This window comes from Choloepus didactylus, chromosome 4 (genome assembly GCF_015220235.1).
Source record: "Choloepus didactylus isolate mChoDid1 chromosome 4, mChoDid1.pri, whole genome shotgun sequence".
In the NCBI taxonomy this organism is placed as follows: Eukaryota; Metazoa; Chordata; class Mammalia; order Pilosa; family Megalonychidae; genus Choloepus; species Choloepus didactylus.
In genome coordinates, this window is record NC_051310.1 from 140,654,289 (window position 1) to 140,668,215 (window position 13,927).

The 13,927-nt window shown below is 53.5% G+C and overlaps 1 protein-coding gene across 1 annotated transcript; it reads right to left on the reverse strand.

The window, feature by feature from the left end:
• Nucleotides 1-1,649: 1,649 nt before the first annotated feature.
• Nucleotides 1,650-13,681, reverse strand: VPS18 (VPS18 core subunit of CORVET and HOPS complexes). Its single transcript, XM_037834281.1, has 5 exons — nucleotides 13,271-13,681; nucleotides 12,040-12,181; nucleotides 9,710-9,801; nucleotides 7,687-9,557; nucleotides 1,650-6,899 (listed from the first exon to the last, which is right to left on the reverse strand). Exons 1-5 carry the CDS (start codon nucleotides 13,359-13,361, stop codon nucleotides 6,174-6,176), a joined length of 2,922 nt encoding a protein of 973 aa, XP_037690209.1. The 5' UTR covers nucleotides 13,362-13,681; the 3' UTR covers nucleotides 1,650-6,173.
• Between the last annotated feature and the right edge of the window lie 246 nt (nucleotides 13,682-13,927).

Sequence of the window (13,927 nt, forward strand, 5' to 3'; positions counted from 1 at the left end):
CTGCCCCAGTGGAGGCCGGGCTGGGCCAGGGTGCGGTGGGGGATGCTGGGGGGTTTCTGCCCGCACATATGGTTTCCAGATTCCAGGGGATAAAAGGAGGCCTTAGGGGTGGAAATGGGGGGTGTGTGATGACAAATTTAGACTGATTGCTTAAAAAAAAAAAAAAAAAAAAAAGGCCAAGAAACCCTAAAAAAATAAAAGCAAAAATTCCACTAGAAAACCAAAGGGAATTATTTGATTGTGAAACCGAATGCAGCAAGGCGCGACATGTATTAACGTGGAGTGGTATTAAGGGTTCTTCTGACACTGGCTGCTCAGAGGATGCCAGGAAGGGCGGGAGGCTCTGTCTGCTGTTCCTGGCTTCAGCTACTGGGGTTTGGGACAGAGATGGAGTCAGGCAGGACACCTGGGAGGACGTCTGCCATTCAGGATCACTTGTGGGCGTTATTCTCTTGTAAAGCCTGGGCCCTTCAGATTGCCAGACTCCAGCGGTCCTGTTGGCTTGTGGTCAAGGATCCCCACTGGTTCCCGTAGGGTGTTGCCCCAGTGGAAGCTCCAGGTGGTCTGCACCCAAGAGGCTGTGAAAGGATGGGCCATAAGGTGGGGATTTGGGGTGTCATTGAGTCCCAGTCTTAGAGGGAAATGGCCAGGAACAGAAGGTTAAAAAAGAGCCCAGCTGCCTGGAATTCTGGTCTGCAGCAGGCCCAAGGGGTCAAGGGTTGAGAGAGGACAAGGGGGGACTTTCTGAGACTCCCAAGAGAGTGCCAGTCAGCCAGCCAGGCTGTTGTGCAAGCTCTGGGCTGACTTGTGAGGGTCGTTGGCCTGTCCTATGGGTCTCCTGGAGCTGTAGTGGTACCCTCTCTCCTCCAAGAAAGCAAGACCTCCCTGCCCCAAAGTGGGGGCACTCCTGTCCCACCTTAGTAGCCACATTCCACAGGCCCGAGGGCACTTCTATCATTCTCGTCCTGAACATCTTCCCTAAAGTCACTGTTTTTCAGGAAACCAGAAAAACCTTCTCAAGTAAGCCCCTATCTCCCTTTTCTGCTCTGATTCCTGAAGAGATCAGAGGGATCTGTGGGGGAAGGGCCGAAATACAGCCCACAGGGTCCTGGCCCTAGAGGAATGAAGAGCAGAATAAAGGGTAAGAGAAAGTGAGCAGACAGGAATTCTCATGTGCCAGGCAAGGGGCTACCTCTAAAGATGTGCTACACACTTTCATAAGCTTTACAACATCCTCTTGAGGTCTGTTACATTTATTCACATTTTACAGGTGCAGAAGTTGGGGTTCCCAGGATGTGACTTAAGCCGACAGTTGGTAAAGGGCAAAGCAGAGATTTGCACTTACTCCTTGATCACCTCCCTGGCCCTCGGCTCTGCCTGCTTTGGATGGAGATAGAGAATGAGTGTAATGAACGGCCTAGAGCAGTGTTTGGCTCTTGTGATTGAGTGAATCTTATGGAGAAGGGACAGGGTCCTGGATGGAGCTCACATCAGCCACCAGCTACCTGTGAGCCAGTCACTCCCCATCTTAGATTCAGCATCTATAAAATCAGGAGGTGGCATTGGAAGCTCAGTGGTTTTCAAACTGGGTTCCTGGGCACCCTGGCATTCTACAGCGATTGAGGTTGAAGAGGAAAGGACAGGCCCAATGAACAGCTCCCTCCAGGGAAGCCCAGAATATCTATTTTAGGTTTTGGGACATTCATGAACATTTTTACTTGAACAAGTGTTACACAGACTCTATGAACTCTATGAACTCTATCTGGAGTCTCTTCAGCTCTGCTCATCTCGAAGTCATGATCAAGGCAGTTTGGGTGCCGGGCTGGGGAGACAAGCTGCAGGATCTGGTGAGGGGGGTGGCACAGACCTTGTCTGGGCTTCTAGTCCTGTGGGGGAGCCAGGAAGGAAGCAGGTCCCAGGACAAAGCTGTAACATCAGGAGAGGTGAGCTAGAGATATATGGCACCTGCCTCTGCACCTGGGAAATACAAACAGAACTTTGGCCACAGCAGCCTGGGAACCAGGAGCAGCACCCCACTCCCTGGGGGCTGGACCAAAGCCCCTTTCCCTTTTACTGCCAGGCCTGCTTGGACTTGTTCTCAGTGCACATCGGTTGCTGGCCACCAATCTAGGGCCACCCCTAACCTCCTATGACCTTGTAGTATGGTTCATTACTGCTTTCAGCTCAAGAGGGCTACTTCAAGGCGAAAGTTGAGAAAAGGCAAAGCTGCTCAGGGAGAGGAAAACATCTGATCATGGGGCATTCAGATTTGACTTGCACTCCTTTTATTGGCCATCTTAGACTGATATTTGCCCCTCTGCTTCAGTACCCTCTTTTGGAATCGGGGCCCAAGAATGGTGTTCCTCCCCTGGGGAATTCAGCATGCAGAGCCCCCCGAATATCATTATCTTTGTGCTCCAAGCAGAGGAGAAAGCGGAGGGTTCCAGCTGCCCAAGAACTAGAACTATTTAACATCTTCTCTCTTTCTTACTGCCCACCCTGGGCTGCCTCTGACCACCATCCACCCTCAGCCGGCCACAGGGCCCAGCTGCACCCCACACAAGCAAAGCTGCCAGCAGGGTCCTTTGTGGGGCTGCTCCCGTGTGGCACTGCCCAGGGGCCCCAGCATGAGGCAACAGATGGACCTATGGTCGCTACAGAACAATGGTGGGGGAGGGGCCCTGGCATTGCCCGCCCCAAACAGGAAGCCCTGCATGAGCTTCAAAGGACTGGCAGGGCTAAGGGGCTGAGTGGCTGGAACCAGTGCCAGAACTAGCGGCCGCCTGAAGAGATGCCTGCCAGCCCCAGGATGCCCAGCCTGGCGGTGCGGGTGGGGCTGCAGAGGATGCCTTGCACCCTCAGGCCAGCAGCCTGACCTGGGAGCAGGTGGAGTGGGGACTCGGACCCTGGACTGCTTCCCAGCTCGGCTGCCACTCGCCAACGGGGCTGCAGGTTCTTTCCCAGGCCACAGGCAGTCTGGCCCTCCAGCAAGTCACCATGAGGGGCAGGGCTGGCAGCAAGCCTGCTGCCCACTCCCTGCCTCCCGCTCCCAGCTGCTCTACTCAGAGCCTTTTCCTCTCCACTTCCTGTTCACACAGGGGGGGGGCGGGAAGTGGAGGGAGGAAGTTGGGGGGAGGTGTGTAGGGGGGATCCATTGAATAAAAGGAATTAACTGTTTCCCTCCTCTGACCTCTGGGAATTTCCGCCTCTGAAAGTGTCTCGAAGAATCTGCAGAGCTAGGGGAGTGGAAAAGAGGTGTGCCCCCCCCGGACCCCTCCCCTCTCCCTCACCCGGTGGTGGTGGGGCCAGATAACTCCCTCTGGGATCCTAACCTTTTGTTTCCCTGGCGCCAGGGGGGCACCGCCAAGGGCAGCCTGGAGCCTGATGGCCTCGGAGCCCCCTCCCAACCAATGGGGTTGATGCCAGTCCCCGGCCCGCAACCTGAGACTTGGGGGGAGAGGGCAGGAACTGCGAAAGTTGGCATTCCCGAGGGGGAATGAGCTCACACCCTGGCTGGCCAGGCTCTGAGCCCTGCACCCTCCCTGCCAGGGAGGGTGCCCTTGGCCACTCTGCCTTGGGGACAGAAGGGAGCGAGGGCGGGCAAGCCGGTCCCAGGGCACAGGGCAGGCACACCCTCTAGTGGCCACGCCCCCAGGAACTAGCGCTGTGATTGGGTGGATGCTGGAAGCCAACCGACAGCGCCCCCTGGTGCCCGCTGCCGCCTGGGCAGGGCATCCCCCCAGGGCCCTCTCAAGGGCGGGCCTCAGGAAGCACCTGCTCCCCACGACCAGTGGCCGCCCTGCATCTCCCCCAGGTGGCTTCCTTGTTTACAGGCCTCCTGCCCTGGTCCCAGCGTCACTGCCTGTGGCCACTCCTCCTATTTCCAGTGACGGCTCCAGAAGCAGCTCATTCATCTTGGTCCTGGCCTGAGCAGCTGCTCCCCCACCCCAACTCCTTCTGGCCCTCCTCCCCCAGGCTCAGGGCCAAAGCCCTGAGGGCCTTTTCTCTCCCCTCTATTCCAGGCCTAGTCCCTGTTTCCAGGGATATAAGAGCTGTGGCTTCCCACTGCCCTGACTCACCGGAAGCCCACTGTCGGTGCCAGGGAAGCTTGGGGCCTTTTTCCAGGAAAGAGGCCTAGGACCAGATGGGCTGTCTTAGGAGAGGACAAAAGGGGCAGTGGCCCCCAGGCTGCCTTAGTCAAGCCCTCAAGGAGGGAGCCAGAGGGCATTGTTTGTTTAACTAACATGTATTAAGCACCCATTATATGCACAGACAGAAGCCCCAAGCTTTTTAATCTAAGTAAGCAAGTGACCTCCCCTGTGGCAAACCAAGGTCCTACACCTACTGCTCACTGGCAATGAGAACACGGGCCTTGGGCATGTCTAGGTTTAAGGGGACATGGGGAGAAAAAGGGAGCTGGAGTGCTCTGAATCTTCCTGGAACAGTGGAAACTGAATAGAAGAGTGGGGTGTCCTCTACCCAATGGGACTCCACACCCTCACATTTGCTTCCATCCTTGCTTCTGGGAGAAGACGGGAAGTCTGAGGCCCATCAAGGAAGGGCTGCTTCCAGGCTCCCTCAGTTGGCAGAGGCCATGAAGAGACCCTGTGGTTCTACTGGTTGGGGGAACTTGGCAGGGTAAGATTCAACCAGAATGGCAGGAGATAAAGTCTTGGAAGAGGATCAGGCTGGAAGAGAGAAACCTGGAGCCACCAGCCAGGTGGGTCTTGTCTTGGCCTGATTCCTGGAACACTCACTGTTATTTTGTGTCTATCTGGGCCAGCTGGTAGACCACACCCATAGAGCCCAGCAGTGCACTGTGAGCACCAGTCCACGGGGCAAAGGGTGCTGAGCTGAAGCCATGGGAAGGACCAATTCCAGGCCTCCCTAGACTTGGTCTCCAGGAACCTACTAAAGAAATGTAATCTAGAGAGGAGGGGGTGGGGGAAATCTCCATGCTAGGCCTCAGCATTAGGGTTAAATGCCAGGAAGTGGCAGGGCTATATCAAAGCTAGACAGAACTGAGCAGTAACCCAGGCTAGCAAAGAAAGGGGCAAGCAAAATACAGCATGCTTAAAGGCCAATGGGGGGAAGAAGAATGAGGAGCTTAGAATCATGTTTAGGCAGTGGAGACTCCCAGAAAATCCTTGGGACAACCAGGGAGGGGAAAGATGAAAAAGACTAGCAAGCAGTGCCCCAGCTGCCTAACTGCTGACGATTCCGTGGGGGAGCAGCACCACCTGCTGGCCATAGGGAAGTACATCCTGGCTCCCTGACTCAGGATGGAAACCGTAATTCCTCCTGTAGGACGGAGTCCGGGGACAAGGAAGTGAGCAGAATATGGTAAAACCATTCTGTCTTGTCTTTGGGTGAAGGACCGAGGGCCAAAGCCGGAGGGCAGGCAGAGCCCTTGCAGCCTCCCTGAGGCACCCCAGTCCCTCCTGGAGGTCACGCACACACCGCTCAGCCCAGCGTCAACAAAGCCATCAACTCCAGAGCCACCAGTGCAGTGCAGACATTTAATGTTCTCCCCCAGCCCCTGCCACCTCCCACCGTCCTCCTGAGGCCCTCTGCCCTAGGGCACCCCTCTTCCTGATCCCCAGACACAGAGCACAGGAGCACACCCACCACCTGCACACCTTTCCCGGAACCTAGAGAGAGACAGAAGAAAGGGCTTCCTCTGTGGGAGGAGAGCTAGAGGTCCAGAGGCCACAGAGTGAAAAGAAGGAAGAATGAAACTCTCGTTCTAGAAAGTGAGGAGGGTATGCGTGGGGAGTGAAAAGGACAAAAGAGCTGTTACATGCAAGAGGGGACAGTAATGGGGTCAGACTTCTGACTTCTCCAGGCTAAGGCCACCTGCTGTGGACAGGCTGATGGCCTGGGTACAGTGGCTCTAAGGCAGGTCTGAAGAACAGCACGAGAAGCTGGCAGATTGCGCTCAGCTGACACTTCACGGGCAGCAGCTGTAATTCCACTCACCGACATGGTCACACCCGGTAGTCTCAAGATGACTGAGCAAAGACTAGGCTGTGGCCTTCCCAACAGGGGGCAAATAGCTGTCCCCGCCTGCCTGCTCACCTATCAGGGGCAGCAGCACCTTCCTACAGCCAACTGATGTGCTCCTATAGCTGTCCCCGCCTGCCTGCTCACCTATCAGGGGCAGCAGCACCTTCCTACAGCCAACTGATGTGCTCCTCCTCGTAGCGCTGGGGGTCAATGAAGGGCCGATCGATCGAGCGGATCATCAGCTCCCCGCAGTACACACACTCAGCAGCCACCAGCTCATCTAAGTCAGCTTTGAGCTGCTCCCGGCTGGGTCCCCCAGCCCCAGCCCCTCCCTCGGCCTCCTTTCCCCGGGTGGTGCCCTTGGTGGGGGGTGGAGCAGCCCCCAGCTTTCGCTGTAGCTCCTCCAGCCGGGCCTGCTTGTAGGCAGGCAGGCCAGGTCGCACGGCCTGCAGCAGGCAGTCAGCATGGAACATATGACCACAGAGGAACAGGTAGAAAGGGCGGTTGAGCAGGGGGAAGTCACAGGCGGCACACTTGTCCTGGGGCTCCACGATACCGTAGCGGCCCCGCAGCTCCTGCAGGTCTCGCCGGATGCGCTGGGCACTGGCTGTGGCTTCTTCCATCTCCTGCTGCAGCTCCTGGATGTGGTGGTTGTAGGCCTTAAGCGAGCTGCAGATTGCCTCCTTGAAATGGTCAATAGTGACGAAGTCGGGAAAGAAGGGCAGCACATCCTCGATCTTGAGCAGGGGGCAGCTGGCCAGGCAGGCCATGGCCGTCTGCACATCTTCTTCCTCCTGCACCACGTGCCGTGCGATCTTCAGCCACAGCTTCTTGCGCAGCTCCTCATCCTCCTCGGGCAAGTCCGCACACTGCTTGGCCAGGTCCACATCCACCTGCAGGGGACTGTGGGTATTAGGGACAGCTCCCTCCTTGCCCTGGGATAAGACTGTGGGAGAGACGGATGCCCAGGGATAATCTGGGCCTAAAAAGAGGCCCCTAAGGCTGGGCTCCCAGCCTTCCTGGCAGCAAGTGAGTATGGGATGCCAGGAGCCAGGAAAGGAACCTGTCTCAGTAATGGGCCTTAGGTCCCTGTCACAGCTATGAAAAAGCTACGTATGGTGGCAGGTCTCCAGGTTTAGTGAAGTTAAGAATCGCCTGGGGAGTATTTCCAAAATACAGATTTGGGGGCCCCACCCTCAGACACTCTTATTCACTAAGTCCTGAGATTGGGCCCAGGAATCTGCATTTGAAAATGCACTTTCTATGATCCTGCAGGTGGACGATTCATGCTTTGAGAAATGTTAACCTAGAGCTCAGCACTTTCCCTCTCTGATCCTAAAGACCACTATGAGCAATCGCTAACACTGTGTACCAGGCACTGTTCTAATTGTTTTTATATACAATACTGTAATCAGCTTATGATGACGGAAGTACTACAATATTATGCCCACTTTGCAGCTGAGTAAGCTGAGGCACAGAGATTCAAAAACTAGCCCAAAGTCACACAGCACAGTCAGTGGCAGAGCCAGAATTCAAACCCTGACTTCAAAGTCTGTGCTCTTAACCACCACAACTCTCTGCAACGGAAGCCAGAGACCCTCACTTCTAGCCACTACCCCCACAGCACTCTGGCATCTGAAAGGCCCCTCCCCTGGCTGGAGTCAAGACACGTGGGCTCACCTGCAGGGCCAGGTCCACAGCCTCCTCATACAGCTCCAAGACCTTGTAGACGTGGACGCAAGCGCGATGATGGCCGTGCTCAGCACAGAGCCGCAGTGCGTACTTGAGGTCATAATGCACCCGGTGCGGGCTGGCCCCTGCTTGCTCGAGGTAGGCCAGCAGCGAGGCTGGCTGGCCGCGGGCATACAGTGACAGCAGGTAGTTGTGGATGGCCTGCTCGGTCTCACCCAGCACGTTCACGCAGAACTCCATGTAGCGGATGGCCTGGCTCACCTGCTGGGCCTCACCACCCTGGCTATAGTTCACCAGGGCGGGGATGAGCTGCCGGGCATCCAGCCGGCTGCCCAGCTCAATCCAGGCGTCCACCAGCTGGCGGGGAATGTGACGGATGAGGACGGGTGAGAACTTGTAGAAGAGCTGGGGGTCGCGGTGGCGGGCGAGCACGGCCAGGGCCTCCTCGTAGGCCTCGTGCTGGCAGTGGTACGCCACCACCCGCTCGTAGTCCTGCATGATCACAGCAAAGTACACCATGTGCTCGGTGTCCCCGTGGCTGGCGAGCAGCTCGTGGATGGAGGCACGGCTGGCAAAGAGCCACTCCTTGTGGCGGGGGCTGCTAAGGAAGGCACGGAAGCGCTCCCGGGTTTCCCGGTAGAGGTTCAGAGCCTCCGGGTCGCCCTGCAGAGCCCCGAGCCGGCTAAGGTAGAGCTCCGTCAGCCAGGTGGTGAGCAGTGTGGCCTGCGTACGCTCAGTTGACTTTAAACTGGCCAGTTTTCGCTGGAGGAACTCAGCCAGAGCCTCCTCCTGCCGGGCCTCTAAGAACTTGAGGGCGATCTCCTCAAAGTAGCTCTGGGTGAGGGCGTAACAGCGGGCACTCTCCAGGTATCGGCGCTGGCGAAAGCAGAAATCTGCCTCCCGGGCAAGGACTGTGTCCAGGCAGTCAGGCCGCTCTCGACAGTACTCTTTGGCCAGGTCAAAGCGGTTCATGTCCAGATAGGTGCGCCAGACATCCCGGGCCTCCCGCTGCACATGGTAGCGGAAGACAGCCCGCTCAGTGTAGGCCCAGAGCTGGCCCGTGGAGGAGTCTTTCACCATGTGCTTCAGCGGCCCAAACTTCTCCAGGTAGTGATCCCGCAGCACCACCTGCCCCGTCAGTGTGCACACCGCCTCCACCCGGTCCGCCAGCAGCAGCAGGAAGTGGAACTGGGTCAGGACGATGGCCAGGGGTGGGCTGGCCCCAGGGCCTACTCCCTCCGGATACTCCCAGACTCGTTCCTCACTAAGCAGGGAGTCAGGACGCCCACAATCCAAGGCACCATACAGCACACCATCCCCCATCATCCAGGCAAAGGCCCGGGGTGCAGAGCGCAACTTAGGGGTATACAAGGCCAACTCGCTGTAGCCCAGGTTGCTGGGAAACTCACGGAATGGGGGTGGGTGGTCGGTATAGGCAGCAAAGAGGCCTGAGAAGCCCTGGGCCTCAGCCCCCTCTGCGGCTCGGCCTAGGAACTGGAAGAGGCGCTGCCGGGTGGTGGCAATAACAAAGCCACGCCCATCAGGGCCCCGCTCAGCCTCAAGGGAACACACAGGCGCTGGACCCCCTTCTTCATTTAGCACGTACAATGGTCGGAAATAGAGATCTGGGGCAGGGCCGAAAAGCCCACCCTCGCTGGCTGAGAGCTCTGCTTCGAAGATCTGGCCTTGGGCAGTGCCAACCAGGATGGGGCCTGTGCTGCTCTCGGTGCCCAGGGCCTTGTTCCAACCCACACTCTCCACCAGCTGCCCCTTCCAGCGGGCTAGTGGCCGTGCCTTCTGTCCGTTACGGTTCATGTAGAGGACTTCAGTGTTGCTCAGGGCAATCAGCAGGTGAGAGCCTGGAGTGGGGAGAGCATAGCACCCTAGTGGATGTTGCCATTGCCACCCTCAGCCTTCTCCTGGCTCCCCACCACTCTTAGATCTCACCCATCCTTCCTGGGCCACTGACTGATCCATAGGCCTCCCTCCCCAGACCTCCACCACCTCTTACCAGTATGGTCCAGGAACATCTTGTGAACTTTGGCATCATCCTTACGCCCCAGATCCATATGGTTGGGTTCGTTTGTCTTGCCCAAGTCAATGCTGTGGGGATGAGAGTCACAGTATCAAGTCTACAGAGGGGCAGCAGTTAAACTTTTTTGGATCACAGGCCTCTTTAAGAATGTGATGAAAGCCATAGCCTTTCTTCCCTGAAAGCTTCACAAACAGAAAATTCTGAACACAATCCTGAGGGCACCCAGAAACACATAAAGAGCCTTGAGCTCTGGAAACTTCTCCATTTCATTCTGAGAATTCACTAAACAGTAGTCTTTCCCTTCTGGTCAATGAATCTCCAGTATACGGGAAGAAAGATGGCTGGGGTGAGTAAAGGAACAAAATCAGAAAGTAGCTGATGGTTACTGAGTGCTTTCTATATATCAAGCACCATGCCAAGAGCTTAATCTAGTATTACTTGTCTTCACAATAACTCTGAGGGTACTCCTGTTTAAATTATATTTTTCTTATTAAATTATTTTCAGATTATAAGCTCATTCTAACTAAAGAATCAGTGCAAAGATGTATAAAGAAAAAGCTAATGATTTTCTTCCCAATCCCCTTTCATTCTCAACTACATTAAGAAAACCGGTGTTAACATTCTCCTCCAAGCTTATAATGTAAAATAGATTGTTTTGTTGCTGTTTTTACAAAAATGCCTTTATACCGTGTGTATGTGTATACTGTATGCATTGTTTTGCAATTAGCTTTTCTTACTTAGCGATATTTCGTGAACATTCCACTGGGCCAATGGACACAGCTCTCTTTGTTTTAATAATTGCATAATACTCCATTTTAGGGCCCAACCATAATCTAATCACAATTTTCTTGGATGGGCATTCAGCTTGGGTCCAGTTTTTCATACCATAAATAATACTGCAATCAATACCCTCATATCAATTCCCTTGCAAACTGATGCTTTACTGTCTACGGGATATATTCCCAAGTAAGATTAATGGGTCAAAATTAAAAATATTTTAAATTTTAATAGACATTACCAGATTACTTTTCCAAAAGATAGTGGCAATTTACACTCTCATCAGTAATGTATGAGAGTCCATTTCCCTGCATCTTCACCAACACTGAATATTACTGTTTTTAATTTTTGCCAATCTGATAGGTTTAACAAATGGTATCTTATTTAAGAAATGGTATCTTATTGTTATTTTAATTTGCATTTCCCAGAGATTGAAATTATCTTCATAGGTATATTGGAAATTTGGAGTTTCTCTTGTGTGAACTGCTTGTTCATATTTTTTGCTCTCCTTTCTACTGAATTGTTTTTTTCCTAATAATTTGTAAAGATTTTTAAAGGAACAGGGATGTAAATCCTTAATCACTGTGAAACAAACATTATTTGACCATCTATTTTTTGTCTTGACCTGATTCATAGCGCTTTTTGTTTGTTTTGGTTTTTGCCTTGAAACAAGTTTTACATACTCAAATATATTGATATATTTTCTTTATGGATTCTGGATTTCCTAGCTTACATAAGAAAGACCAAGGACACAGACATTTATTAAATTTTTTTTTTTTTGTTACTGTATAGACATAATTTTTATTAACATGGTCTCCCTGAGAGGCAGATTAAGGTGTAAACATTATTCTGCTTTACGGAAAGAGAAACTGAGGCAGACTGACTTATACACAAGACATCTGAAACCAGAATTCATAGCTATCAATGCTCTATCCAATGCTTTTTCCACAAGACTGTATATAGATTATTAAAGACAGTAATCTCTCCCTTTTTTTCGACTTTACAGTGCACTTCCTGAACCATCTTGGATTCTGAGGCACTGCTTTAGAGTGGTGTTAAATGTTCTTTTAATACATTCATTTTTTATTTTTTATATTTAAATAATTACTCCACCTAGAATTCATTTTTGTGATACAGAGTCCTGGCTTTTATTCCAGACAGATAACACTTTCGCTGACACCTTTGTCATATATTACTTCCATTTATACTGGATACATTTCATTCCTTGATCTATTGACTAACTTGTGGGTAGGTACTACATTTAACAGATGAAGGAACAAGGTTAGAGAGATTGGGTGACCTGCTCAAGATTCCACAGCTGGTAAGTGGTAGAACTGGTATCTGAATCTAGATCTGATTCTTAACCACTGCCCTATATTTACTCTCTTTGGGAAGGGACAGGATGTTTCCCCCAAATTCCAAATCTACTGCTCTACCCGCCAGAGTAGAAGAAATGCCCCAGGCAGTTAAGAGACCCAAATGTCACCAGTTCACACCCTACCCCCAAGTCTTTCAGGGCCCTTGGTTACCGGAACAGTGTATCCTTGCCCAGGCTCATGCAGAGCTGACTGCAGGAGACAACAAGACTTGTGATGCACTCAGCAGGGGTAAAGTCAATGCGCTGCTTTGTGAAAATAGGCACCTCCTTCTCCAGCTGGGCATTCACATACCCTGAAGGTGAGGGGCAAAGAAAAGGTTATCTATGGAAAAGACAGACAGGCAAGAAGAGACAACAACTTTCCTGACATATTCCCACCCCCAGGACTTTGCTTAACAAATAATTTGATATCAATTAGTCAGTCACCTCTATATTAGGGGTCTTGGGCTCTTCCCACACTTCTGCTAGCAGTAAAGGGCTGAATCTTTGAAACCCTGAGATGCTGTTGCACCATGATGCACCTGTTCCCAGTGGTACTGGGGCATTGGGGATTTGGGGGTTCACCCTTATCAGTCTTTGGCTCAGGAATCCCAGCTCAACCAAAGTAGTCTAGCTCCATTCTCTCCCCTCCTCCTCCCTGCCCAAGCCGTGTTTCTCTCAGTGAGATTCCGGAAGAATGAGACTCCTTGTCAGGCAGAGGGAGCCCCGGGGAACCATTCCAAATAGTGGTATTTATCAAACTGTAGCTGCTTTTGCTCTAGTTTATCAAATTGTAGCTGCTTTCCTTCATTCCTGGACCATTGCTCAAAATACCCCAGCATTTCAGACCCCTCTGCCAACTCTGCACTACTTTCTACAAAAATTTCTCCTAAACTCCAGGCTGCATCCAGCTCTTGCCAAGGCCTAAAATACATCACCTCCATTTTTCTTTGATCAGTGATAAATAAAGTTCCCTCTAGGAGCATTTCTCCTTCCCCTATAACATTCCCCTTTCACCAATTTCTCTGTCCATTCCTTCCCTTCCCCCTCCAGAAGGATCCTGGTGAATAAAACAAAGAATCAGGCATCAGAAGCCTGGAGCCTATCCTCAGTTCTTCCAATAGCCCAACTGCGGCCCTGTAGGCAAGTCACTTCCTTTTCTGAGCCCCAGTTCCCTCTTAGAAGGACCCCAGTGGCGGCTGGGCCTAGATCACGCGGTTGCTCCAGTTGCTTTCGAGCTTCGACTATCCACCAGCTGGGGGCCAAGAGAGCCCGAGGAGAATCAGGGGCCTAGAGACAGACTGCACGTCCCGGAGGTGAACCTGAGCTCTTGGAGCCGCCCTCCCCTTTCCCTGCAGGTGCCAGAATAGCCGAGATAGGGAGCACCGCCCCCCGCCCCTTACCCGAGTGGGGGATGCCCACGCTGGGACAGCCGGGCTGCAGGACGGCCGAGCGGGACAGCGAATCCTCGTACTCATCCAGGATGGACGCCATGGCGCCCTGCTTCTGAGCTCCTAGTGCGGGGCCCGGGAATCACAACAGGGCTTCCCTCCAGGGATCCCCGTCGCCCCGGAGTGGAATTTGCGACTCCCCAGCCTCGTCAGGGATCTGACAGATCCTGGGGATCTGCCGCCCACGTCTCTCCGTATAATTCTAAGGATCTTCCCGCTCTCGCCTTATAGAGCCAGAAGACCGGGAAGCCCTCCCTCTTGAATCTGGTGCAGTCCTGCACCCCACAGGCTCCCTTTCGCAGACCCCAGGAGATTCCCAACCTCGCCGGGACAGCTAGCTTACACCGCCCCCGTGACGCGCGCCTAAAACGCAACTTCCGGGTTCTCAGAGCCCCACGTACGCTTGCGCAGGTACGTTGCGGGACCCGAAGCTAGCTGACCCGGCAAGGGCCATGGGGCGGGGCCGGGGAGGCGGGCAGCGCCAGGAGGGGCGGGGCCAGAGCGGGGCGGGGCCAAGGCCCTTAGGCACACTGGAGAGACTGGAGCTGGGGGTGGAGCGGCAGTTCTCAGGTCCAGGCGGGTCTTGCCACCCATCGTGCTGCGCGGAGC

Coding starts and splice junctions, on each gene's coding strand:
- VPS18 (XM_037834281.1), bottom strand. CDS start 13,361: ATGGCGTCCATCCTGGATGAGTACGAGGATTCGCTGTCCCGCTCGGCC. Junction 12,182..13,270: donor CGTGGGCATCCCCCACTCGG/GTAAGGGGCGGG, acceptor CCTCACCTTCAG/GGTATGTGAATGCCCAGCTG. Junction 6,900..7,686: donor CTGTGGACCTGGCCCTGCAG/GTGAGCCCACGT, acceptor AGTCCCCTGCAG/GTGGATGTGGACCTGGCCAA.